The sequence below is a fragment of the Penicillium canescens genome (genome assembly GCF_028828765.1).
Source record: "Penicillium canescens strain IBT 15451 chromosome Unknown utg000002l_segment0_segment0, whole genome shotgun sequence".
In the NCBI taxonomy this organism is placed as follows: domain Eukaryota; kingdom Fungi; phylum Ascomycota; class Eurotiomycetes; order Eurotiales; family Aspergillaceae; genus Penicillium; species Penicillium canescens.
In genome coordinates this window covers 1902879-1928952 of record NW_026703964.1, presented here as the reverse complement: position 1 = coordinate 1928952, position 26074 = coordinate 1902879, and the positions used below count along the sequence as shown (strand labels likewise).

At 49.8% G+C, this 26074-nt stretch overlaps 10 protein-coding genes across 10 annotated transcripts; 5 read left to right on the top strand and 5 right to left on the bottom strand.

Annotated features, from left to right (window-relative positions):
* Nucleotides 1–32: 32 nt before the first annotated feature.
* N7446_001921 (uncharacterized protein) lies at nucleotides 33–2810 on the bottom strand. Its single transcript, XM_058510670.1, has 5 exons — nucleotides 2479–2810; nucleotides 2143–2402; nucleotides 1913–2071; nucleotides 419–1855; nucleotides 33–360 (listed from the first exon to the last, which is right to left on the bottom strand). Exons 1-4 carry the CDS (start codon nucleotides 2681–2683, stop codon nucleotides 614–616), a joined length of 1866 nt encoding a protein of 621 aa, XP_058376206.1. The 5' UTR covers nucleotides 2684–2810; the 3' UTR covers nucleotides 33–360; nucleotides 419–613.
* Nucleotides 2811–4076: 1266 nt separating this feature from the next.
* N7446_001920 (pseudouridine synthase PUS4) lies at nucleotides 4077–5499 on the top strand. The gene is made up of 2 exons (XM_058510669.1): nucleotides 4077–4218; nucleotides 4278–5499. Exons 1-2 carry the CDS (start codon nucleotides 4146–4148, stop codon nucleotides 5429–5431), a joined length of 1227 nt encoding a protein of 408 aa, XP_058376205.1. The 5' UTR covers nucleotides 4077–4145; the 3' UTR covers nucleotides 5432–5499.
* A 15-nt stretch (nucleotides 5500–5514) lies between these two features.
* N7446_001919 (EBP2 family rRNA-processing protein) lies at nucleotides 5515–6854 on the bottom strand (the record flags this gene model as incomplete). Its single annotated transcript, XM_058510668.1, has 2 exons — nucleotides 5515–6027; nucleotides 6086–6854. The coding sequence occupies 2 exons, from the start codon at nucleotides 6852–6854 to the stop codon at nucleotides 5738–5740; spliced, it is 1059 nt and encodes a 352-aa protein (XP_058376204.1). The 3' UTR covers nucleotides 5515–5737.
* A 791-nt stretch (nucleotides 6855–7645) lies between these two features.
* On the top strand, nucleotides 7646–8053 carry N7446_001918 (heat shock factor-binding 1 family protein; the record flags this gene model as incomplete). The annotated part of the gene is made up of 3 exons (XM_058510667.1): nucleotides 7646–7723; nucleotides 7783–7882; nucleotides 7971–8053. The coding sequence occupies 3 exons, from the start codon at nucleotides 7646–7648 to the stop codon at nucleotides 8051–8053; spliced, it is 261 nt and encodes an 86-aa protein (XP_058376203.1).
* A 526-nt stretch (nucleotides 8054–8579) lies between these two features.
* N7446_001917 (protein disulfide isomerase family protein) lies at nucleotides 8580–9784 on the bottom strand (the record flags this gene model as incomplete). Its single annotated transcript, XM_058510666.1, has 2 exons — nucleotides 8580–9154; nucleotides 9262–9784. 2 exons carry the CDS (start codon nucleotides 9782–9784, stop codon nucleotides 8580–8582), a joined length of 1098 nt encoding a protein of 365 aa, XP_058376202.1.
* Nucleotides 9785–10162: 378 nt separating this feature from the next.
* Nucleotides 10163–12697, bottom strand: N7446_001916 (MKT1 family protein; the record flags this gene model as incomplete). Its single annotated transcript, XM_058510665.1, has 6 exons — nucleotides 10163–10252; nucleotides 10305–10497; nucleotides 10549–11027; nucleotides 11078–12007; nucleotides 12064–12635; nucleotides 12691–12697. The coding sequence occupies 6 exons, from the start codon at nucleotides 12695–12697 to the stop codon at nucleotides 10163–10165; spliced, it is 2271 nt and encodes a 756-aa protein (XP_058376201.1).
* Nucleotides 12698–13319: 622 nt separating this feature from the next.
* On the top strand, nucleotides 13320–14694 carry N7446_001915 (uncharacterized protein; the record flags this gene model as incomplete). The annotated part of the gene is made up of 6 exons (XM_058510664.1): nucleotides 13320–13487; nucleotides 13539–13598; nucleotides 13663–13716; nucleotides 13780–13796; nucleotides 13854–14004; nucleotides 14059–14694. The coding sequence occupies 6 exons, from the start codon at nucleotides 13320–13322 to the stop codon at nucleotides 14692–14694; spliced, it is 1086 nt and encodes a 361-aa protein (XP_058376200.1).
* A 707-nt stretch (nucleotides 14695–15401) lies between these two features.
* Nucleotides 15402–17276, bottom strand: samB (MYND-type zinc finger protein MUB1; the record flags this gene model as incomplete). The annotated part of the gene is made up of 1 exon (XM_058510663.1): nucleotides 15402–17276. The coding sequence occupies one exon, from the start codon at nucleotides 17274–17276 to the stop codon at nucleotides 15402–15404; it is 1875 nt and encodes a 624-aa protein (XP_058376199.1).
* A 3880-nt stretch (nucleotides 17277–21156) lies between these two features.
* Nucleotides 21157–23538, top strand: N7446_001913 (WD40 repeat domain-containing protein). The gene is made up of 5 exons (XM_058510662.1): nucleotides 21157–21413; nucleotides 21514–22226; nucleotides 22295–22384; nucleotides 22434–22553; nucleotides 22610–23538. The coding sequence occupies exons 1-5, from the start codon at nucleotides 21299–21301 to the stop codon at nucleotides 22628–22630; spliced, it is 1059 nt and encodes a 352-aa protein (XP_058376198.1). The 5' UTR covers nucleotides 21157–21298; the 3' UTR covers nucleotides 22631–23538.
* Nucleotides 23539–24927: 1389 nt separating this feature from the next.
* N7446_001912 (phosducin family protein) lies at nucleotides 24928–25975 on the top strand (the record flags this gene model as incomplete). The annotated part of the gene is made up of 3 exons (XM_058510661.1): nucleotides 24928–25542; nucleotides 25660–25889; nucleotides 25960–25975. 3 exons carry the CDS (start codon nucleotides 24928–24930, stop codon nucleotides 25973–25975), a joined length of 861 nt encoding a protein of 286 aa, XP_058376197.1.
* Between the last annotated feature and the right edge of the window lie 99 nt (nucleotides 25976–26074).

Genomic DNA, 26074 nt, shown 5'->3' with positions numbered 1-26074 from the left:
AAAGACTTATACTACGCCTAAACAAAACCAAAATCCAAGAGACTACAATACTGAAGCCTACTGTAATTCAACCTACCACGGGGTACGTAGAGAGTAAAAAAAGGGGCTGATCCATGCCCATTCCGAAAAATAATCACCAGCAAAGTAGTGACAGCCAGCAACCAGATTTCTGTAGCAAAGAGCAATACTCTTCGTATGTAAGCATCGTTTTGTCCATGCTGGCCCCTGTCCCTGTCCATGTCTAGCGAGATTCAGTGTTAGTCCGTAGAACGCCATCTGCCCGGTACATTTCTGTTCTAGCTCCTAACACCTTTATTCTACCGTTCATGGGAAGAGAGAGAGGATGTGTTCGGTTCGTATCTGTGGTGCAGATGGTTAGATATGGTGGATAGTGGTGATAGAGAGGGAAGTGGCATACCTGAGTGTGTGAGAGTAAGATGAGGGAGAGAGGAGAGAAGAGGGGAGAAGTATGTAGATATAGGAGATGCCTTCATTTCTCCAGTGGTAGTCCGATATGAAATACCCTTTATCTTCGTGAAATCATAATCCCATCCCTCCTAATGGGCTTCGTGACACATAACGATCGTAGATTCAGCCAAGAAAAAGGATCAATTCAGGAATTGCCATTCACAAGATCTTCAATCTCCTCATCTTCTGAATCCTGACTTTCAGGCGTGGAATCTCCATTTCTAGAGGGAGCATCCAGGGCCCCGTCCAAGCCGTTTTCTTGGCCACCGTTCTGAGGCGCAGAATACATCTCCGGGAAAGCACTTCGCATCTGCTGAACATGCTGGTCGACGACGTATTGCATGAGATTACTAACAGGGAAAGCGGAATGCATCCGTCTCTCCGTCTCCATTAATTCAACCTTCATCTGCATTTCCCATTCGTGCTCGCCGGCATGGTCACCGATGATCTTCTTGCGCTCTTCTCTGTTGCTGTTTGTAATCACCTTTTCACATCCGGGCATGCGGCAGACCCATGTATCAGAGTCGGACTCGTCGCCGGATCCATCGAGTATTTGCGAGGACTCAGGGGTGGGGATTGGGACTGAAATTGGATCTGGCTTTGGTTTTGATTTTGCAGTACGCGCCGAGGTAGCTGTGGATGATTTCGGAATGTTGTCTTTGAATAGGCTCTTCATGAGAGTGCTGGAACCGACGCTACTGGAAGCTGATAGGAATGAACGGGTCCGAGGTCTTGAGGTTGAGAAGGGATCCCTGATCAATTCATGGCCACGGGTTTTGCTGGGCGTTTCGATTTCATCTTCATCCATGTCATCTAGATCATCTTCGTCTTCGTCATTGGATTCGATTGTTTGTTGGTTTGTGGAGGCGTTGCGGTTCCGCTTGCCGGTGACTTTGTTAGAGATTGAGTTCATCTTAGGACGTAGCACGGATTTCTGGGTTCGGCCATAGCGTTCGTCATCGCTGGATTCCTCTAGTGAATTCAATGGTGTTAAGAGTTCTCGAGGTAGAGGGGCGGATTTCGAGGCTGCGTTCGTGAGTTCTCGATGGATGACATAGCGAGACCATCTGAAGCCGGGTGTGTCTTCTTCTTCCATCATTTCGAGGACGGCAGATGCTCTGATGGCAATGATCTTTTCGGCGTCATCCTTGCTGAAAGAAAATCGGGAGGCCAAGCGTTCTGTCAGAAGGTCGAGATGCAGCCGACGCTTTGCCAAGTGACCTTCTTGTCTGAGGTCCTTAAGCAATTGGTAAACGGCATCGGCTTGTGACTTTGAGATTGCAGCGGGGTCGTGTCGTGGGGTGGACACTTCAGGTTCATCCTTGGATGTATCCTCTTCGTCATCGGATGAGGGAAAGAGCTCCTCCATGAGCTGTTTATATTCATCCTTGGCTGATATCAGTACCTCTGTAAACTCGTGCATAAGGCTTGTACTTGTACTTACATTGAATTGGCGCCGTAAGTGAACAAAGACATTCGTAGACTTCCAGTCCACATCTCCGTCGCCTTGGATCATACAGCGCAACAAGAAGGAAGCGTGTGTTCCGAAAACCTCAGCTGATTGCTGACGATCTTCACATCCGCCATATGAATGGTAGACATACTACCAACAAATGAAGGTTAGACGTCATGTCATCCCCAAGATGGCAGCACCGAGACACAGGGTGAGCTTACCTGTTCGCAAAGACTACGAAAGGAAGGGTTGATTTGTTTCTTCCCTTGCTGGTGTTTATCAACCAGGAAGTAAAGCATGTCAATGGCCTGGACCATGCGGTTGTATGTAGGCACGAAGCCTCTGGCGGGCAAACTGATGTCGTACCATCCCGCCTTACCGGCAACCCAAAGCTCGATACTTTTATCTTCGGTTTGACCGTAGGCATAGTGTGTAACGTCGTCGATAATCATGCGTTTCGGAAGCTCGTTGTCCTCGCGCACTAATGAGAAAGTGACCGTTCAGCAATCTGGTATGTAGACGCGCGTATAACGCCTCGTAACTCAATCAATACGCACCCAGATGTGTCTGGGACTTGGGAACCTGCTCCAGAACACCGATCACTTGCACTGGATTCTGCTCGCTAGCATCCAGTAGGTTCGCATAGAGCATCTTCCCCGGTTTCATGACCTTCACATCGGTCAGGCTGAATTCCCACCAATCATTCTCATCGGTGATGGAGGGATCGATGGGAAGGAGGACGGCTTCTTCGCGGGACGTCATGGTGGAATCGGCATGGCGGGGAACATGGAGATAGAGGTGGTTGGAAGGAGTTAGATTGAAAGAGCCGAGAAAATGAACAGTAGAAGAGAGACGTTAGAGGGGAGTCTCCAGGCTGTCAACAGTCGAGGTCATCGCTGGTATTACTCATACACGACTTACCGCGATTTATTACATACCATTCGTGTTGCCTGGCGTGTCAGGCAATAATCACGTGCATCCAATTTTAAGGTTCGAGAGGTCCACAGTCAAGTATAAACTCAGAATGAATATAAAAGGCAAACCTCCGAGATATATGAATGTGAGCTTAATTCCAATACGATACTCAACGAATGACTTCCAATTATGTGTGCAAATCTTGATCATCCGTCATAAACTCCCCATCTCACCTTAAGAACAACCCAACAAAGAAGCTCAATTCCGAGATGATAGAAAAGACGCTTGCATATTTCTGAAAGGATGTGCTAGATAGTGTCTACTCCTTGGAGTATTTTGTCGCAGGTGTCTCAGGCAGAAGCTGCACTACCTCTGGATTCGAGCTAAACTAAATATTATTCACAGTTACATCTTGAACCCAAAAGTTCTTCTCATGTCTACAATTCTGTCTTTTCGAGTGTCAATATAATCAGTAACCAAGAAGCGAACAAATTCTGCCTCAAGATGAAACTGACAGACATGCTGAGGTGATCCTTACCCTTAGTATACAAAAAGCTTCTTGCAATCCCTACTCCTCGAAAATGGGCAAAAAAGAGGTGAAAAAAAGAGAGGGCTAAAGGAGGGCGAGATAATGCATGAAACGGTATATCCACTTCAAGGCTCTCGCGTAGAGACTGTCCAATACTTCATCAGTGGCACTGTAACACAGTTATGATCTCTGTTGTATCAACCAATCTAGTACCCACAACGAACGTGAGATAGAGGTACATATTGCGATGGAAGATCCATCAACCGTGAATATTTAGCATTATGGCCCTCCTAGAATCTTTTGTGGCTAACGACATAAGGTAACTATATCTGTCTCTCATATAAGCCTACGAGGGAGGGATTTGGGCTCTTTCGGGGATAGAACAGCTTCTCAGTTACATGCTTTCATGGGTGCTGGAGACAAGAGAAACAGTTCGTCAGCTAATGATTTATCCGTTTTTCGGTTTATTCAATTATTCAATTGGAAAAGAAATTTATCGTTTGACTAGAAAGAAATGCTATCGGTGATTCTCGACCTCTATATCTCACCACAAATAGTGTGTGGACAATGGCGATGTAGCTCACTACGAATCAAGATATATTCGAGACACGCTCATCTGAATTATCCTCATGTCTATTTCTTGGGGGTATATATTCACACCCAAAAATACCTATAGGTTACCTTATAGAACATTGTATAAATTGGTAGTTGCTCTGATACGCCAAGGCGGGTCCAGATCACCAAAATATCTTTTCCCACCTTGGAACCACCACCTCCCAGATGCCATTCCCACCAGGTTTCCGATTATTCCGCACAACAATGTCCGGCGAGAAGATCCTAGAAGGTGTCTTTGGTAAGCTCCAATGCCATACGAACTCCCTTGAAGAGCCACCAATCTAACATCACCCCAAGCCGTCCACAAGCCGCAAGGCGTCACCTCCGCCGACGTGATCCGCACCCTCCAAAAACACTTCAACCCCTCGAAAACATTCCAGCCATGGCTAGAGGAAGAGCGCGCACGCCGCGAACGTGAAAGCAAATTCCAGCGCAAACGCCGCCGCCACCAGCGCCTAGACGTCAAGATTGGCCACGGCGGAACCCTAGACCCGCTCGCGACGGGTGTGCTCATAACCGGCATTGGAAAGGGCACGAAGTCGCTGCAGGATTTCCTGGCTTGCACGAAGAGCTATGAGACTGTTGTTGGCTTCGGCGCTGAGACGGATACCTACGACCGCCTTGGGAAAATTGTTCGCCGGGCCCCTTACGAACATGCCACCCGTGAAGCTGTTGAGAAGGCGCTTGCTCAATTCCGTGGGAAGATCATGCAACAGCCACCTATTTTCTCTGCACTGCGGGTTGATGGCAAGAAGCTCTATGAGTATGCGCGTGAGGGAAAAATGCCGCCTATTGAGATTAAGCATCGGCCTGTTGAGGTTCTGGAAATGGAGATTGTGGAGTGGTATGAGCCTGGCACGCATGAGTTCAAGTTCCCTGAGCAGGAGATGACCGGCGATGAGAAGATCGTTGCTGAGAAGCTACTTGATAAGGATGCTTCGGCGCCTGCCGCTCCATCGGCGGAGGGTGAGGTTGCCGGCCAAGAGGCTGAAGCTTCATCTTCTACCAAGCGCAAGTCACCGCCTCCTTCGGATGAGGTGAAGGAGGATAGCGCTGAAGCTAGCAAGAAGCAGAAGGTGTCGGAGACCGAGGCGGCACCTGCGGCGTCGGAGTCAGCTGCTGCTGAGCCTGCGGCGACGGAGACTCCTGCTGCATCTACGGAGCAGACGAAGACCCAGACCCCGGCTGTGAAGATTAAGATGACTGTCACTTCAGGCTTCTATGTCCGTTCGCTTGCACATGATCTGGGTAAAGCCGTCGGCAGCTCTGCGTACATGAGCGAATTGATTCGGAGTCGCCAGGGTGACTATGAGCTTGACCCTGAGAAGGTTCTGGAGTATAAGGACCTCGAGGCTGGCGAGGAAGTCTGGGGACCCAAGGTTGCCAAGTTCTTAGGCGAGTGGGAGGAGAAGAGAGCCAACAATGCCGAGGCTGTGGCTGCTCAGCAATAGACTTGAGGCAGAGCCTTGAGGAAAATTAAAGATCCTGTACATATACTGCCATCTGTATTATATCAATGCAATGACTCAACTGTCTCTTGAATTGTAGCTTGGGGATTGAGCTGCGTCACTTTGCCATGCAAAGGAATTATACGCAGCGAGTCCAATTCCAGGTCTAAAGAGCGACAGACAATACGTATAACTCTTGCTTCACAAGGCATGGAAATAATAAATCAAAATTGCCATTTTTGGTTATCCAGACCCAGAGAAAAAGAAATAATTACAGGATGCAAGTACAAATGCAGTCAACAAAAGCCCTTAGTTGCGACCCTTCGCAGCGTGTCTCTTACTCTTACCAGGGCGCTTCGCACCACCCTTCATCTTCTTAGCAGAGAACTTGGACAGGTCACCGCTGGAGGTAGCATCGCCACTCTTAGCATGGCGCTTCTTGCCACCGAATCCGAACTTGGCATCCTTCTTCTGGCGCTTAGAGCTGCGAGTGCCGCCCTCGCCATTGCCACGCTTCTCGGACTGAGCAACCTCGTCAATGGCAACATCGAACATGTCGTTAGCGTCATCGGTAGGAGCAGAGCTGTCAGCCTTGCGCTCTGTGAGAAAGTAGGTTAGTAATTGGGACTGTTACATAGGTATATAAGGGGGACGTACTCTTCTTGAGGGTATTGATCTTCTCCAACATCTCGCGCTTCTCCTTGTGTCTCTGCTGCAGCTTGGCATTCTGGACCTGCTTGCCGAACTTCTTCAGATCACGCTGGCGACGAGCCTCGGCGGCAGCCTTCTTGCCGGCAGCCTCCTCGTACAGCTTCTTCTTGATCTTGCCCATGTGCTCGTCGTCCTTGACCATCTCTGCGAAGTAATCGCCCGGCCGTGTGAAGGGAATGCCTTCCTTCTTGAGCAGGCCACGGGCAGTGGTAGCGGCAGCCTGACAGACCTTGTAGAAGGCCAACTCGCGGTTCAGATCGTCATTGGGGTCTTCGATATCGATGGGCTCTTGCGACACTAGCGAGTTGTGCTCCGAGAATGGTGTCTGCGCGGAGATGAAAGAGATGCGCTTGAGGGAGGATTTGATGGCGGCAGTGTTGTTGATTGTAAGGCGTTGGTGAGGGACGACGTCCTCGCGCTCGTCTTCTTCGAGGTCAGAAAGGGGGATGTCTTCTTCGGCTTCCTCGTCTTCCATTTCCTCATCCTCGTCGGCTTCTTCCTCTTCTTCCTCCTCCTCCTCCTCCTCGGCCTCGGAGCTCTCAGCCTCTTCCTGCTCTCCCTTCTCTTCGGAAACCTTGTCTTCGGGGGCGGCAGCAGCCTTCTTACCGGCCTTCTTCTTCTCGGCGGTCTTGATCATTTTCTTCTGCTTTTCGGCCTCGTAGTCCCGACCCTTGTGGGCGTCGAGGGCCTGCAGGAGCTTGCTGCGTTTAACCATTGTGTCTTTTTGTGGGAAAACAAAAAGAAAATGGTATTTGGGGAATGGGAAAGGAATTGACAAGAGAGGAAACGAGTCGGTATCAAACCCGCATCAGAGTCCACGGGATTTTTTTAAAATCGCGCCAGTCCTAAATGGGTTAGCGTTTCCCGATAAGAGTCCGCTAGTCCATATGTGGTAATATACCGGGAATACTGTTGATCCGGTGGCTTATCGAGTCCTACAACTCTCCATGGCTCACTACAGTACTAAAATCATAGGCCATATGTTCTTTCACACTCCTACATGATTAACCCACCATCTTTAAACAACTACAACCCGAGGCACTTGATAACGGGTGAAAAAGATGTGAAAAAAGAGAGGCCAAAGTAGGGCGAAAACGGAGGCTGATCCTCGAAGAGTGGAAGAATCAGCCCGAATACAATAGGTCCAATAGCCCATAAAACCTGCAGTACAAATGAGATCAATGCAATGTATGCGTGGAATACACTATCCACCTCTCCATATCCTCTTTCTTCACGTCATCTTCTCTCTCTATATTAGATCTTGCGCTGTTGGATATGAGGATAGTAAAGTAGAACATTCAACCCCATATTTCCTTCAAGTTAAGTAAAGTAGCTGTGTCTTAATAGGTAATCTCCTAATAGTATACTCACTATAGCTCTCTAGAGAAAGGCTGATCTAGTGCGTAATAGGAAGGCGGTAGATACATTGCCAGTGGGAGCCTGGAGCCCTCATCTCCCGAGGTCTACTTGCCTCAAGCAGTCTGTCCTAGTTGTACATAGTCCACAATGGCCGAAGATCCCAAGTCTCCCTCTCCAGAGAAGCTCTCCCCAGCACCAGAGGGCGAGTCTCTTCTGTCTCAACCGGTATGTAACATCCGGGAATTGCATCCACTGTTCGCCTTACTAAACAAGTGACCTTCCAGAACTCTGATGCCCAGGGCCAGCTTACCGCGGCCGTTGACGAATTGCTAGACCAGCTCCAAAGCAAATTCGAGAATGTCTCCACGGAGATGTTTGCAAAGCGTACGTCTCTACCACCATCCATTTATACACACTCCTTCTATACCTCCAATTGCGACAATAACTAACCGAAGACGCTATACCTATACAGTGGACGACATGACCAAACGCCTCGACGAACTAGAGGCTTCTCTCACCGCATCCTCCGATTCTTCTGCGACCCCAACTAAATAAGCATACTCGCCACTTGTCCATACTCCAGCTCGACATCGTCTCGGCTTCGGGCTTTTCTTGTTTCGCATGGCGTTAGGTGGCGGCAGGGCGATCAGCACTGCACATCTTGTTAATCAGGTTCCAGTTTGGTTCCTGTATCATATTCATAGCATACGGCTTTCTTCTTTCTTGATACCGGCATGGGCATCTGCTATTATCCTGCTTTTTCTTATGCTTTACGATTCGATTTCATAGATACCCTACAATCAAACACGGATTGTCTCATACAGAAGGAACATATCTGTTTCTTTTGAATCATGGATCTATGGTCTATTCACATAGCATGTACCAGTGTACACTCGCAGTATACTTGTAAAGGCAAGAGCCTTGAGTTGGTACTTGATTTCTCATTTCATACAGTATACAGCATCAAGCCAATATTTTCATAGGCTGAATCCAACATGGTCAACATGAATCCAGGCTTAATAGCAAATTTTGCAGCCAAGAAATTCCAAACGAATATAACATCCAAACATGAACAAGTCGTTTAAAGCTCATCATGCGTCTCCTCGCCAACAAAGCGACGGAGAATGTTACTGCGCGAAAGAATATCATCCAACTTCTCAGGAGCAGAACCACCCTTAGCCAGGATCTTCTGGAGACGAGTAAGCTCCTTAGCGGCATATTCCCCATTCTTGCTCAGCTTCTCAGCAGCCTTGATATAGTACTCGGCGTACTTATCCTGCAGACCCTGAGCAGCCTTCTTAACATCAGCAGCGAGCTTGTCGAGCTTGCCAGCGGCGACGCCCTCAGCAACAATCTTGTCCAGGGCAGCGATGGTGCCGGCGAGCTCGTCGAGACCGCCACCGACGGCGCGGTGGGTGCCGGCCTTCTCGTTCAGGAACTTGACCAGGGCTTCCTCGGAGCGGGCGCCGGAGTAGGCCTGGGGCTCGATCGAGCCCTTGGGGAAGAACTTAATGGTTGGGTATCCGGTCACGCCTTGCTCCTTGGCCAGGGCGCGGGCGTTCTCGGCTTCAGCGTCGACCTTTGCGACCACGACGTCGGACTCGAGGGCGAAGTCGTTGGCGAGAGTTTCCCAGACCGGGGCGAGAGTCTTGCAGTCTGTTCAGAGTGATTGGGATGGTTAGCGGATGAACAATTAGATCAGATCAGTCCGGACCAGATCTGAAGATAAATAGATAGCTAGATAATTGGGCGGTCAAACTCACGTCCGCACCACGGCGCAGTGAAAGCAACCAGAACATTCTTATCGCCACCAACAGTAGTCTTGAAAGTAGCATCGTTCAGCATCTCAACCTTGCTAGGCTCCTTCTGGGCGCCACGAGGCTTAATGCCAGTCTTCTCGGTAATGAAAGCGGACAGAGATTCAAGGTCACGGCCACCCTTGTACTCCTCGGGCTTGTCGCTCTTTCCATCGAACCACTTCAGTGTGGGGAAGCCCTGGACACCGAAGCGCTTGCCCAGAGAGCGCTCTGCATCAGCGTCGACCTTGGCGACGGTGACCTTGTCCTGGACGGAGGCGAAGGTCTGGGCGAGCTCCTCGTAGACTGGGGCGAGAGTCTTGCAGTGGCCACACCAGGGAGCGAAGAACTCCACGAGTGCGGGCTTGCCGGACTTCAGGACGACATCATCGAAGTTGCTGGGGATTAGATCTTTGACGGCGGAGCTTGCATTGGCGAAGCCGCTGAGGGCTGTGAGGGCACCGACCAGCAGGAAGCTCAGACGTGCCATTGTGAATGTGTTTGGGGGCTTTTGGAGAAAGTGAACAATGAATTGGCGGATCCTGAAGTTGACGCTTGGCTGACAAAACAATACGGAAGAGGCCACTTGGTGTCTCCACCCGCAGATCATCGATCTCTATCTCCAGTGGCTACAAACAATACGACATCGGCCAATATAAGTGTCTGGGTAGTATCGGGTTTCTCATATTTCTTTCGTTTTTTTTTTTTTTTTTTTTAGTCTGTTACTAGATAGTAATACACTGGAGAATTGCCGATATCGCATTTTTGGAGGCATCACGAAGCGAATTTCTGGCGTGATTCTCAACTGCGAGCCCTGCAGCCCGAGATCCCCGTGGTTGGTTGTTATAGCTGATTGATCTTAATCAGATCATCGTCTCTCCGAGAGCCACTTGTTCGCGTCGTCCCAGAACTTAACATCCGCGAAATCCTTGCCCGCATTGTGTGCTCCCTTGTAGACCTTTATCAAAGGTCAGTATTTGTCCGACATTGAACCTTCTATCAGCACTTACCGCATCCCATAGCTTGAAAGCCAGATCCAAGTTCCCAGTGAAGCTCTCGCTGTGCTGGAACCATTCCTTGCCCTTTGCCTTCACATCGGCACGGGCCTCAGGAGAGGTTGGGTTTGTTTGCAACGGAAGATCGTCCAGGTAGGTCCGGACTGCAATTCCAAGTCCACAGTCGTTATCATCAATGAAGGGAAGCCTAAACAGGTAGGTTAGAATAATATAAACCACTGGGGGTCTGGATACGTACTTGATAGCCATCTCATTCCAGTCGTTACGATCCCGGTCAGCGTCACCACCGAGCAGCATACCAGTCAATACCACCTCAACCAGGTTCCTGAGCGCAGAGCGGACCTCGGAGATCAAGGAGCGGTAGCAAAGAAGTTGACGGCTTAGGGGACCAGAATATCCAATGCTCTTGTGTTGCAATTTGCCAACGCATGCAACACGGGAAACAAGCATGTTGAAAGTCTTATCTTCTTCTGATCCTCGCATCGGACCGCCAGATACTTGTGAGAACCAGGGCTTGGTGTTGAGAAGATCCAGGCGGAGCATCTCAAAAGCGATGAAGATAGCCTCCTCGAGGTTGTCTGCAGGATCCACAGCTGATAATGCCTGCTCCAGACTCTTACCCCACGTAGTGAGATTGTGCTTGTCATCAACATATCCGCGTAGCTGCAAGAAGCGCCACATGACATTAGATAAGATATCCTCCTGCGATGAAAGGCGCTTTGGTCTTGGTTAGCAATTGATCAGCGTCACATATTTGGATAACATACTGGTGACTCCTTAGTAGCAAAAGACTTGGACACAAAGTCAGAGTCGTTCAAGCTTTGCACAGCAAATTTGAAAGATCCACGAGGAGCCTGAAGCTTCTTGACACTCTCGGGGGCTTTCTCGCCCAGAATCTTCCAAGGCTGGATGGTATCCTTGACCGAGGGAATGCCCTTGAGGTTAATTGTTCTGTCTGAACTGTCGTCGAACCATGGATGGATCGTGATCACTTTAGTCTGGTAGAATCGGTGAAGCGAGTTCGCTAGCAAACAGATATACTGAGTCCGGATAGGTGTCAAAATGTCACCCACGAGCGAGCGGTAGATCTCGGTATCTTCAGTGCCTAACGGTAGCGAGGCGCGCACCTCACCAGATGTAAGGAAGTTCGGCACATCGGCGCTAATAATGCCCTTGGATAGATAGAAATACAGCTCTTCGGGGAGCCGCTGTCCGATGAGTTCGTGCATGTCTGACGAAATGTTCTCCGGGTCCATGGGTCCGACTCGACCGTCCACGTCCATATACACATGATGCTTCACGATCATGTATGCGCGCTTGTATCGATCTCCATACTGAATTTCCTGAATGCGACGATCATCTTCAAACTGTGCGCACAGTGTTAAGGCACTTCGGCCGGCCTGGTTGAACATTGGCAAAGCATCGCGAATGCTGGGGCTCTTGCCAGGATAAGCAGGGTTTTCGAAAAGCGGGAAAGAACGCAGGAAGGGAGAACCGAGTAGTAAGCAAAAGTCCAGGAATTGATCATTTGTGAGTCGACCCAGCTCTTCCTGGCAGGTTTGTTTCGTGATCCAGAAGAATTGCGCGGGTTCGGTGTCGATGCGGGTGACCAGCTTGTCAAGATCAAACAGAAGAGCTTCGGATGGGGCGTACACGGCATCGACTACAGGGTTGGGACCACGAGCAAGGTAGGAGAGCTGTTCGGATGCATTGGTCAGATCTCACTCCCGGCCATGACACAATGGCTACTCACCTGAGCCGCGGCGCTGTAGGGCGCGACCATGAATTCGACACCATTTTGGGTCAAGATCCGTTGCAGGAACTTGAAGAGGGTCTCCGGCGGTGGGGTTCCTGGGTGTTGCTTCGGGTCAGCGGTTGTTGGGATGCTTGGTCGAGTCCAGTGGATGGGGGAGAACGAGGGACTGCCGACAGGGAAAAAAGACGAATAATAAGATATCATACCAGCACTGCTGAAGGCGTCGACAACCTGGTCGGCTTGCTGTTGGTCATAAAGTTCCCAGGCTTGTTCGAAAGACCGCGACGATGTGGGTTGGGGGCGCTGTTCCTTCTTGCCGAAATCAAGGCCATTGAATACAAAGATGCAGGCGACGCCGAGGCTCTTGAAAGTCTGTAGTTCCTTCTCGATGTTGGTTCTCAGGGCGAAAGGGAAGCCGCCGAGTGCGCCCAGGAGGGCTTCGCGGGTTGACTGGTTGATAAGGTGTTGGTTGATGTAGTGCGACGCATCGATACCGACGATAGCCCCCTTCAAAGCTGAGAGGGGGAGGGACTGTGCGCGGGTCACGGCCCATTCATCAAAAGGACGGACTAATTGAGGGTTGAAGTTAGTCGATGCGATTGCAGTGGAGCTCAGGGTTGGTACTCGGCATGTTTGGAGCTGTCACGGGCTAAAAGAACGGCCGGCGCCGGACAGCAAAGCCCAGAGGGAAGACAGGCGATAGGTAGCGATAGATATGAAAGGGTCAGGAGAGCAGATTGAAAGCTCGAGAATGCGACGAAAGCTGTGGTGGTTGGGGTTGGAGAGGGTGAAGGCACGAGGGGGGCAGAAGGCGGAGTTGGCCTGTTTTTTTGCCTGTATCACATCCCCTTCTACTGAGTATGCCACTACAGTATGGTTGTTTTCCCTTATTATTTACTGTAGTAAGTTGAAATATGCTAGATTTCAGTATCTGTCGGCGCATAATCATGAAGTCATCCCCAATCTCCATATCTAACCTTGGAAGCTACTTGTATAAATAGAAACAGGCAAGGTAGAGGTCATATCACACTGATCCAATTACGTTTAAGATCATGATATTTGGGGTTATCTACTCCTAAGTAGTCGGATGTCGCCTGTGCTCGGAAAAGGCGAAACTAAGAGAGCCGAGCCAGTGAAGAGACAACTGGATTGGCCAAATATATATTGAACGATACGCGGGCCCACCAACACATCTCTCTATATATATTCACCTAAGCCTCCAGTCTGTAACTATTGTTCTAATCCTCGTCAAAATGGCCGAACCAACCCCAATCGAGCTCCCTGTCATTGACATCTCCAATCCCCACGACCCCGCGGTGGGGAAGGCAATGCTGGATGCCGCCGCCAAGTATGGCTTTCTGTACGTCAACAGCAAGGGCACTGATTTTACTGCTGAAGATGTGGATCATGGGTTTGAACTGGTAAGTCTATACCTCTATGACGATATATATGATGGCTAACCGTCTATATAGTCAAAGAAGTTCTTTGCATCTCCCGCAGCTGAGAAGGAAATGTGCCGGATTGAGCCAAATGTGTAACACCTTGAGCCTACAGCATACATATATATGACAGCCAAACAGAGGCTGACCTCACTAGAATCGCGGTTGGTCTGGCATGCATATCGAAACGCTAGATCCCGAGCATCAACGGGTAAGTCATAACTTGTATCCCTACTCCATAGAGTATACATCACGATACTGACTATGAAAACAGACAGGCGACTTCAAAGAGTATGCAGCCAAACCTAAACCACTAACAACCGGCACATTCGCTAAGCCCTCAAACAGAGCCATGAACTTCGGCGACTTTAAAGACGGCAAAGCCCAACAACCACTCCCACCCTCACTGAAGCCACACGAAAGCGAGATCAACGACTTTGCCGGTCTCTGCAATAAGACCTGCACCCGAATCCTGACTCTGCTAGCCTTAGGCCTGGAAGTGCGCAACCCCATCCCCATCCCCTCTATATATACCAACCCTAACATAACACAGATAAACGAAGACTTCTTCACAACCCGGCACGACCCGACAACAGGACCAACTGGCAGCATCCTCCGCTACCTATACTACCCATCACTAAAAAGCGAAGCAACAAAAAGCTACAAACACGACAAAGATGTGCGAGCAGGCGCACACTCCGACTACGGCAGTATAACCCTGCTCTTTCAACGACCGGGCCAACCAGGTCTAGAAATCCTAACACCGGAAAAGACCTGGGCACCCGTTCCCATAATCCCCGGCAATGGAAGCGAGGTAGAGAAAAAGAAGTACCCATTCCCACCAATCCTGGTGAATATCGGTGATCTGTTGAGTTACTGGACGGACGGGTTGCTCAAGTCGACTGTGCACCGTGTTGTGTTTCCGTTAGCTGAGCAGAGGTGTGAGGATCCTCAGGATAGGTATACGCTTGTTTACTTTTGCCATCCGGTTGATGCGACGGAGTTGGTTCCTGTTCCTGGGGAGGTTGTTCGTTTGCATCGGGAGAGGACTGGGGACATTGGGGAGGGGGGCATTGTTGGGTTTGGGGGTGGGGCTGGGAGTTTGGAGGCTGGGAAGAGGCCTTTGACTGCTCATGAGCATCTTATGTCTAGGTTGGAGGCTACATATGGATTTAAGAAGGATGAATGAGGGGGTGATATGTGATATGTGGTGTGGTATAGGATATGCGATGTGTTACGGACGCTAGTTACTAGCTTACGGGCTTATGTATTCAAGCATATTGCAGAAACACTGAATGATTGAAGAATGAGAATGGATTATGAAACGCCGGTGCCGTTGTGGCAAAGTGCAAATACACAGCTGAGAAAACCTCCAGACATAAATCAGAATCATAGATGAGATGCGCACCAGATTGAAATGCTTCAGAAGGCCGGGATGCGGCTGAAGTTGTCGGTAATGCTGCCCATCTACTGACAAATAAGAAACTCGTGACAGCACACAATTAGTTATGAGCGAAAACGTAATAGCCCCCGAGGGGACGAAAGCAGAGGGAAGAATTCCCAGCGCAGAATGAGATGTACAGTCATGACAGATGGTTTAAAGAAATTGGTATGGGCAATGAAAAGGATGGCTCGCAGATGTGGGCCTCACGTCAATAAACCAAGATGCAAGGCAAGCTGTGCGAGAAAGGGAATAAGAAAGAAAATAATGCCAGACAACATGTAAGAGGTATCTTCGGGTCGAATTGGAAACGCCGCCAGATTTTGAAATGCCATGCGCAAGGGAGACGTGAGACCTTGGAACAGAATAAGGGAGACGCGTGACGGATATGACGCTATGCGAGCCGGTATGCATGGAAATCAAAAATGAAACTCCTTTCAGGTGATTGGGTCGTATCAAGGGGTCGTGTGGCACCAGTGCCGGTGGTAGAACCATGCTGATTTCTGGCAGTCTTTGCTGCAGTACTTGGTGCGACGGCAGCGCCGACACTTGGCGAACTGACGCTGGAACACCTCCCACTTGCCGCACTTGTAGTAGGCGCACTGGCGAATGCCACCTCTCGCTTCATCCTTGCGGCAGAGGTTTCTCATGACCACGCACGCCCAGTACTGCATGTCCTTGGAATGATGTCGAACAGTGAACTTCTCCACCAAGGGAAAGATGTTGAGGTCTTCGGGCAGCAGGTACTCCTCTTCCTCCTCGATCTCGACCGGCGAAGAAAGATCAGTGTTCTCATCCAGGAGATGGAGTTCATGATCAATCTTCAACTTCGGGACAAGATGCGAGGACTGGAAGTATTCACGGAGGTTGCAGTACTTGGAGACGTATGCCAAGAGCTGCAAGGACATCAGGACGTCCTCGTCACGAGGCATGGTTGTCAGCACTCCTTGTGTTGCGGGGGCACTTCGGTCACGGAGGTACAAGGCGTAAGGGCTGGGTGCGATGGTAGGAGAATTAGGGTTGTTTGTGGCTTGCGCAGGAGAAAGACCCAATCCGCCATTGGCCTGGGTGGTTTCGTTATTAATGATGCTGCCATCTACAGAACGACGAGCGATGTTGAAGGTCTCCACTTCCTGGCCACCTTCCTCAGAGGGATCGGTCACTGTCAGGTCGTGGGTGGTAGACATATCATCAATCATCGTTGTCTCATTCTCATCAGCATCGTCAAGCTCCATCCGATTGGGAAGTCCAACGATAGTTTGAGCGGGTTGTCCCATAGTGCTATCTTCTCCCATGGTAGAATCCTCGCCATTGGCGTCGTCCGATTCACCGGACGCCGACATCTGCTGGCGGATTGAAGGGCGTTGTCTAGCGGCGGCTGTTTGTAGGTGGCGGGGTTGTGCGTGGAGAGGTCCACTTGGAGTGGTCGGGGAGTCGGGTTGGGAGACGATTCCAGTCTGCAGGCCAGGAAGCATGCTAGGAAGACGCTCAGCGTCCCGCACAGGGCGCAGTCCAAATCCATCTGCGGTATCCATCGTGGGAACGGCGGTGGCAAGAGGTTGCATCGACCGTAGGCTATGGCCAGCCCGTGGGAATCGTCCGTGGTTGTGGGCTTCCTGGCCAAAGGTACTGCGTTCGGGGGGCGATGTCATGGGCGCGCGGGGAGGAGAAGTCGTGACATCCATGGCATCGGAGTCGGTAGGCTGGCTATCCTGATAGAACGGTTGTGGGATTTCGATACTCGGAGGAGGGGCTTGTCGGCGAGAATGATGTGACTCGGCCTGGGAGTGTGACTCGATCAGGTTATCCGCAGAGGCGGGCGTGGAACGGGTGGAACGGGTCGATCGAGTAGAGGGTTCTGTGTGGGTTCTGGATTTGGCATCCTTGGACGACTCCTCATTCTCCTTGTCCTCGGTGTCGGCGGATGGTCCATTGCGAGATCGCACCTTGTCCACCACTTTGATATAGTTGCTGAGAATGGTGGCGATGACCGGCACCATGTCGGCTTCCACAACTCGAGTCCGGACACCCTCGGAGCCACGCACGCCAATGTTCACGACACACTGGAAAGCGAGGCTCCATTTCCACATTTCCATCAAATCTTTGCTTCGGCCCTCCTTAAGGATGCACACGAGTCGCTCGATGCCGCCATCGACGGTGAGGATATCTCGAATCCGGGCGGAGGAGGTTGTGAGGTACGCAAGGTGGTTGAGAGAGTTGATGAGCGGTAGAGTCGATGTGCAGTCAAGGGCACGGCGGTCATAGAGAGTTGTTGTGATGTTGACCGAGGCCTTGTTCACATTAGGGATACTAAAGTTGACTTCCCGCATGGTGAATGACGGACGAGAAAACGCTGCGGGAAAAACGAGGTGCTAAATGTAGTAGAGCCGGGATATGCAAAATAGCATATAGAGGCGAAGAGATGCAAAAGGCGAGGACCTTGACGATGTCCGACGTGGGATTGGATTTATTCAGCCCCCTAACCAAATGGGATGACGCCCACTGTTTTTAGGGATTCCTCGCTGATTAGAGAAGAAATCAAACCAAAGACATCAGGCGCACGAATGGCGACGGTATATAGGTCACCGATGGGCTCGCTGGCGATAAAATTCGATGACTCCCAGAAGGGGCGAAAGGGTTCGAGGCCGGACAAAAGCTGGGGGTCCCAAGGGCTCTTAATGAAAGAAAAAGGGAAAGAAGGGCAGAATGCAGATGAAGAACTGAGTCGTCTTGAAGTTTGCAATAGAGATGGGGATGGCGATGGGGGTGGGAGGAAGAGGTTTCAAGAAGGCGAAAGCGGAGAGCGTCAGGTGCCTCCTTAATATTACGATATACCCGCCACTCTCTCCAGGGCTATTTTGGCCACTGTACTCTGGCTATTTTGGTCCTGCTTGCTATCTGTCTTTTATTTTTGTGTTATATTCTGCATCTCCCTCTCTTCTTTTTCTGTTATCTGTTGTTTTCCGTCTATTGTTTACTGAAATGGTTCTCTCATTGAGTACCCTGTTACCACCAGGATGAAATCACATATCCCTTAACATACCAGCTGGCATAAGTGTGCCTAGTCACAGGGCTATTTATCCTTGATTTCCATGTCAGATCAAATACTTCAACTCAGCGATCACCAAACATGATGCCGCCTGATTAATTACATGTATGACGGGCTCGATTCGGCACGAGCGGAGGCCACTGTAGATCTCAAGCAGTGACCAGCACACGAACCCACCAATGACTCCTAGGAACTATTCAAATAGCTTCGGCCATTTCTCCTGACTGGAAGAAGTCCTCAAACACCCCACACTCGGGGTCACTGAAGCCTCATATCCGAAGTGATGGATCGACAAGAGAAATGAGTTGTGTTACATCTAAATTTTATCGACGTCAACACATCGAAAATGCACCGGAGCACAAGACCAAGGGATTGGAGGTATTTGTATGTATACTGCTGCATGGTGCTATTCGTATATCATTACCCCAGGTATGAGACGTGCCTACACACTATAGCAGAATAGACCCTGTCCAATAGGCAATAGTACAAGGACAACCGACGGCAGCCCAGTCTAGCCTGGTCCTTCCCCTGCCAATATCATCATGTGGAATTGATCAGTACTAACGTGCCGAACACACTCTGATACTCCCTTAACGCTGTTTCATCAGCCCTGGGGACAGGGATGTTTATTTTGAGAGAATTAAACTTAGCAACAAGTGTCAGAGGCGTAAGATCAGCCCCAAAATCCCCGCAGAAGAAATAGCATTGGCCCCCAAGGGCCTCTATCACATCTCCGACAGGGTTCACACGCGCTTGCAACTGTGTGGCGCACAGACGGGCTAAGATTAGAACACCTGCGAACTGCCGGGAAGCCATATCCGCCTTATGCACTTGCGGGGTTTCAAGATGTTTGCCTCATGAGAGGGAGCACTACAGTTAGGATACGTGTGGTTGTTGGGCCCCTTTTTCCAGAAGATCAGCAGTTCTAGCCCAACGCTGATTTCCTCTAGCTCGGTTCTAACATCCCTCTTATTATGTGCCGAGCTCCGTTCTCAATATTCAGGATCGGCCTCAATTAGAGGCTTCAACGGCTAGTTCTCGGCTTATTGTCGACTTTGGTCTTCGATCGTGACAATGGGCTTTATGTGAACTGTGCGTTTGGTCCACCTATGCATATCATAATCCCCTTTGAAAAGGGGCTCTCCAGTCTATTATATATAACGTAGTAAATAATGAATGTCTGCAATAGTGTACCGTAGCAGGCTTATCTAACCTATATAACAATAATAGAACTAATAGAGCAATATGGTTTCTGCGGGATCAACCATTATTCGCTGATACGAACGTATTAAATTGACTTTCATTATCACCTGAACATCTTGCCAAGGAGCTTGAGTGGCGCCTTTTCTGACCTTCCAATATCGAACGCAAGAGGTTACTAATGCACCATACTTAGATCACAGGAACAGATTCATATAAAGGGCTCAATGCGTACGTTAATCTTGTGCACAGAACTCTGTACCTCGCTGCCAGGACATGCTCTTCAAAGCATATTCAGTCGTCCTATATCGATTTCCGATCGCCAGCCACCTGAGTAACCAGCAACGCCGTTTGCCTGGGAGAAGATCGATCCGATGACTGAGATAAGCCCCATAGGCCTTCTTGGATCAAAAGATTCAGCCAGGAGATTTAGCCCAGTACTCGAGGTGGGATATAACACAAACTATAGCTGGTCCTGGCTTTGAAGGGCTTGATCTCCATGAGGCCGTGGAGACGGTAACGCAGATAGGAAGATAATCTCTTGTACTCCGATATCTTTGCTTTCTTTTTAGCTGACTTACGTCGAATATGGACCAGGGTCAGACAGTTGAAATACCATTGGTAGTAAGATACATGTTGAGGTCCGAGATTAGTAAGTGCTTTGATTCTCCAGGGCTCCGGAGTTGGGAGAAACCATTGATCTCTCGATGATCTCAGTTTGACAGCTGCCTTGCAGCCCCGGGCTGAACTGGTTGCGCCTCCCTGGGCCGAGGGTTTGAATCATGACTGTACATACAGCCAAATCCTTGTTGGACCGACAGGTCAGCGTTATTCTGATCCAATGGGTTCTAGCAAGCGAGATGATCTCCGAATCCAAAGCATTGGTTTCAGTTGCCCATGACTCGTGCCGAAGTCATCTCCTATATGTCCGCAGATGAGGATTTGCACTGGGGTCCATGTAGATCCAGAGCGGGGATCTTGGCGGTGTCATTACTGTAAATGTAAATCGGAGTGTAACGAACCTGCGTGTCTTCCATGTCCTTGTCCATGGTATGTATATATATGTGTACGGAATAGGAGGAGTATATGAAGATGAAGGAGCAATTAGAAAGCCGAGCATCGGCGAGGTGGGGACTGGAAACCGCCAATTTAGATGAAATGCGCTTACGATACTCTGCATGCCCGTATTGAGGGACCGTGTCCCTCTGTTCTGCATACTATCTAGGCCCCCTGTATAAGGGATGCCAGTAACTTATAACTTATGTTTGTAAGTCTACATAGTCCCACTAGGCTAGTGCATGCACAATATACATTGGACTCCATAGCGGACTTAACCAATCTCCGCCAAAACTCGAAAAATGGATTGGCGCAAGGGAGAAAAGATATGTCAGTGATAGCCGCGAGAAACTGAGAGCCGCGGCGGTTAACTAACTGTAATCCAATGTTATGAGAATGTCTTAAGTCTTCGAGACTAGTGACTTTAGTACCAAAGCCGATCCATAGCGCCACAATTTCCCACTGATTCCTCCGTGTGGTCCTGGGTTCAGACTATCAGGAGATGTTTTATTGGTGGTGCGTGTTTTTTTCCGGAGTGGCTCCCACCCCTGAGCCCCTAATACAATACATGCAGTATCTACATGTAGGTATATAGCCATGTACTCCGTAATAATGTCAGCTTCAGTTCTGATATCAACATAAGAAAAGAAGACCTTTATGTACCTGGGGACTGTGTGTATGGAAGTACTTCGTATTGAATGTGTATTGGTCTAACAGGGTGAATTTGGCCCGCCGCCACCTTGAAGAACAAAGAACATCAAACTGAGATCGAAGACCAGATTGAATAGAACAATATCAATAACTGAATTAATTGTAGTACATATTTACTTATTTCAAACTTTGCAGTAGAAAGTAGGCTTATAAATGGTACCGATGTCATCGATTACCACTAGCCGGTAATACGCCTCCTCTCCCTCTCACCCCCTGTTCCTCTCCCATTCTTCCCCCCCCGTATTATGATCCAAGCCTGAGGCTCTTCTCTCTTTTCTTCTCCTCTCCTCCTCTCGGTTTCACTTTCAATTGTACTTCCCTGGGCGACCTGATAAAATGGCCGATATGAGCGGCGAGCAGATGCAGGCCAAGATCACCGCGGCCAGGCGCGAAGCCGAGGGTTTGAAGGACAAGATCAAGCGCAGAAAGGATGAGCTGGCCGACTCTTCCCGTATGTTCCCCTATCTACTGTCACATCCAGGATGTGGCAGGGAAATGCTGCATCCCGCGAGATTGATTCACCGTGACTGACCTTTTACCCCCGTTTCCAGTCCGCCAAGTCGCGCAGGACCAGACCGATGCCCTACCACGAATTGGCATGAAGCCTCGACGGACGCTGAAGGGCCACCTTGCTAAGATCTACGCTATGCACTGGTCCACCGACCGCCGCCACCTCGTCTCAGCCTCGCAGGACGGAAAGCTCATCATCTGGGATGCCTACACCACAAACAAAGTTCATGCGATTCCCCTCCGCTCCTCGTGGGTTATGACTTGTGCCTACGCCCCGAGCGGAAACTACGTGGCGTGCGGTGGTCTCGACAATATTTGTTCCATTTACAACCTGTCCTCGCGCGAAGGCCCGACTCGTGTCGCGCGCGAGCTGTCCGGACACTCGGGATATCTCTCTTGCTGTCGCTTCATCAACGACCGCCGCATCATTACCTCGTCCGGTGACATGACCTGTATGCTGTGGGATATCGAGTCCGGATCCAAGGTGACCGAGTTCGCCGACCACCTCGGTGATGTGATGTCGATCAGTATCAACCCGACAAACCAGAACATATTTGTTTCCGGTGCTTGCGACGCTTTCGCTAAATTGTGGGATATCCGTACCGGCAAGGCCGTTCAGACTTTCGCCGGACACGAGTCCGACATCAACGCTATTCAGTTCTTCCCTGATGGTAACGCCTTTGGTACTGGTTCTGATGACACTTCTTGCCGTCTGTTCGATATCCGTGCCGACCGCGAACTTAACATCTACCAGGTAATTATTTGGTGCTACGACTCGATTTAAATTGGACGGAAACTAATTTGTGGTTTTTTTTCTTACAGAGCGACCAAGTCCTGTGCGGTATCACCTCCGTTGCTTTCTCCGTCTCTGGCCGGTTACTCTTCGCAGGATACGACGATTTCGAGTGCAAGGTATGTTGATCTCGAATTTGTTTACCCAACCCAACTAATATCAATTCAGGTATGGGATGTTCTCCGCGGTGACAAGGTTGGTTCCTTGAGCGGCCACGACAACCGCGTTAGCTGCCTCGGTGTCAGCAACGATGGCATCAGTCTGTGCACTGGATCTTGGGATTCTCTCGTAAGTCTCCTCCGACATTTCCTTGGAATACCTACTAACGACTCTCCTCTCTACAGCTCAAGGTCTGGGCCTGGTAAACCAAAAACAAAACGCAAGATACCCCGTGTCGATCATTCTGCAATGCTCTTCTTCGACTTTTTACTTGATTCGATGGCTCGAATCTCCGCCATACGATAATAATCAAACGGGGAATCCCTTAGGACACCCACACACTCGGCGCAGACATCGGTTGCGATAGGAAGAGGTGGAGGCGCCTTGGGAGCCTGTCCCGGGCGAACAAACGATAGCGATGACACAATATTTGTTTGGATATGACGAGAGCGCAAGCTGGGTTGTCGGTTGTACAGCGAGATGATGTCTGATGCTTCCGCGACCTGGTTTCTCCATTTCTCGACTTCTCGATGCCCTTTCCCCCTTCCCCCGTCTTTTGAAATTTTTTTATCCCCCCTTCAGTTCACCTTTTATTCTCTTCTTGTTCTGGGTTGCCTCATCGGTCTCGGCATGTATTTTCTTGGCGAAGGCAAAGGAGGACCTGGTTGCTGGATTTTGGCCATTTCTCGCTGATTTACCTGTGTCGATTCCCCTCCCTTCTCCTTTCCCATTTCTTTTTTCTTTTAACTTTTTCAATTTTCCTTTTTCATCGTTTTTTGTCTCTCCTAAAGAAAGAGTCTGCTGTACTTACTGTCTCTTGCGTTGGAATCTCTTGTCTCCGGGATTCGTCGGTGTCGGATTTTTTTTTATGGTTCGAGCAGCTCCAATCTCCATTAGTTCACTTTTTTGCTTCTTGGTTCCTGCTCCAACGGGAGGTGATGGTCGATATGCAGCATGTTTTTGCCTGGCCTTGGTTATGTGCGAGCGTGGCGTGAGCATCAGAGATAGGACATGCATACACACGGTCTTGATCTTCGGTTGCGGTAAAGTAGAAGAGTAGAGCAGCGCAGAGTGTACCTCCGGATGTCAGTCATGTGAGGCCAAGTATAAAGCTGTACACGTAGGCTCAGCCTCAACATCCACACGGTCAGGGGAGTCAGAAGTAAAGACTTCAACCCTAAACACCAACAGACAACCTACCTCCTAACCCTTCCCCTGCCAGCACATAGATAACAAGTTGAAACCATACAGCTTCATCTCACAAACCGAGAAACAGGAAACAGTAGTAACCACGGACCAACCTCGGAGACTCAAATATGAACTCGCAACAGCGTCCCCCCTTAGAGATATACCACTCTTCCCTGCCAACAACATCAGATACGTCACATACTGTAGAGCGATGATCCTTGAACAAAGACTCTTCTCGGGCTAGACATGAAACAAGGTACGTCAGTGTCCTCGTGAACACGCCGAGGGCAGGTTCTAAGGAGGTTAATATCTCGAATCTTGGACAAGGGACGGGGAATGGCTGGGAGAGACATTGGTATTACTAGAAATAGAAACAGCAAACAGAAATTGGAAACTGGAAACCTGATACTAAAACCGCAAGCAAACATGAACATGAATATGAACCCCCTCCTATGCGAGGTATACGAATGCCCTATACATATACTCTCTAGTTCTCACCTGGAACTACTCTGCAACTTAACCTACCAAACCCAAACCCAACCCTAAAAGCTCAAACTCACCCTTCGAACCAGTAGAGCCAGTCCACCTCCAATAAACAATCGCAAAATATCAAAAATATCAAAAAACCCTGACCCACAGGAGCAGATCAGCAGTGCAAGATGGGGGCCGAAACGGCGTCTCCAGCTCAAAACAGCAGCATCGCCGGCGTTGCCAATGGGCCAGACGCTATTTCGACCGGCACATCGGACTAGATGTGGGCAGACTCGATGCAAGTAAGTGGATGTTAACGTGGAGAATCGATCTGCGTTATCCTTTTAGCACTTTTATTTCGGGGGTGTGCCGCGTGCTCGAAGCAAGGGATAGACCGTTTGCTGCATTGGGCTTGATAGGCACCTTGTACACGTTGGGATACGAGATTGATCGACGGATATGTTTGCCTTGTTGCCGCTGAGGGTGAAGTGCTGAAACGTGAGGGCTTTGCTATGTATAAACCTTGATATTGCAGTCCAGACGAGTTAAGCTGATATCGAGTACTCTTGATTTAGATATTCTCTGAACCGATGAAGGTAAATAGAAGATATAGGCACACTACATAACTAAATTCAGTAACTTAACTACAGTCGACAAAAAGAAAAGAACATTCTTCGGGTGTTCGGGAACAGTCTGAAACGCGAAAAGGGGCTCCCGGTTTCATGACGATCTCTGCCTACCACAGCCCCATCTCCGTTTCAGGGGAAGACCAGTTCCTCCTCATCCTTGTCGGGCTCCAAACTCTCACCCCAGCTTTAAATCAATCCAACCCCTCGCTTTCGCCATGTCCGCCCAGGACGAATTTAACCAGCTGGTGAACAGTAACCGTTCCCGCTTCGCCACCCACCCTGAAGACCACGAACACAACAATCACTCAGACTCAGACGCCCAGTACTCCGACGAAGCAACAACCAAAAACCTCCGCCAGCGCAAAATCCACGACTCCTCCGACGAGGAAGACTTCTCAGACGACAACATGGTCTCGTCCCGGACGGCGAACTACCACGTGCCGAATACCGTCTACGACGCTAATACCGGTCCGAAGGGTGTCATTGCCGATGCGCAGGCCTTTGAACGGGCGAGGAAGAAGTCGTTCCGTCGTACGCTCCTTAATGCTGCCGGATTTGACGGCAATGGGCCCTCTTTCGGTGCAAAGACCCGCGATGACTCGCCGCATGCTGAGGCGTCCTCGGCTAGCGACGACGACGATGAGGCGCGGTTCCTGCGGAAGTGGCGGGCGTCGAGGATGCAGGAGCTGCAGGGCCGCGGTCACCGTCGATTGAGTCCCCGCGGGAGACGGTTTGGGTCTGTTGAGAATGTTGATGCGGTGGGGTATCTTGATGCCATTGAGAAGGTTACTTCTGAGACGGTTGTTGTTGTTTGTATCTATGACCACAAGGTATGTTTGATCTACTTATACTGTACCCCTTGAGTCTACAGGCGGAGAGAGAGGAAGATGTGACATATCACATTCGATTTTGAATTGGGTGGACCATGCTAACTGTGTTTTGTTCAGTCGGATGACAGCGCCATCGTGGAAGAATGCCTCGTCACTATCGCCCGCAGACAACCCACTACCCGCTTCGTCAAGTTGCATCAGGATATCGCTGAGATGGATCATATCAAGGCCCCTGCTATCCTAGCCTACCGGGGTGGCGACGTCTTCGCTACCATTGTCGATGTCCTGCGCAGCATTCCCCGTGGTCGGAGCTGCAGCGCTGATAGTCTAGAAGACCTCCTGAAGCTGTATGTTCTTTGCTATTCTCTTCATTGTTTGTTCCATTCCAAATACTCTGATACTGATGTGCATTTCTAGAAATCGTGTGCTTTGATCTCTCTTTTTTTCTTTTCTCTCTTTATTTAAGCCACCACGCTCTGATTGGGTGGTAGCAAGGCGTCATGGCTGTCCGGGGGTCTTCTTTTCAGGGCCT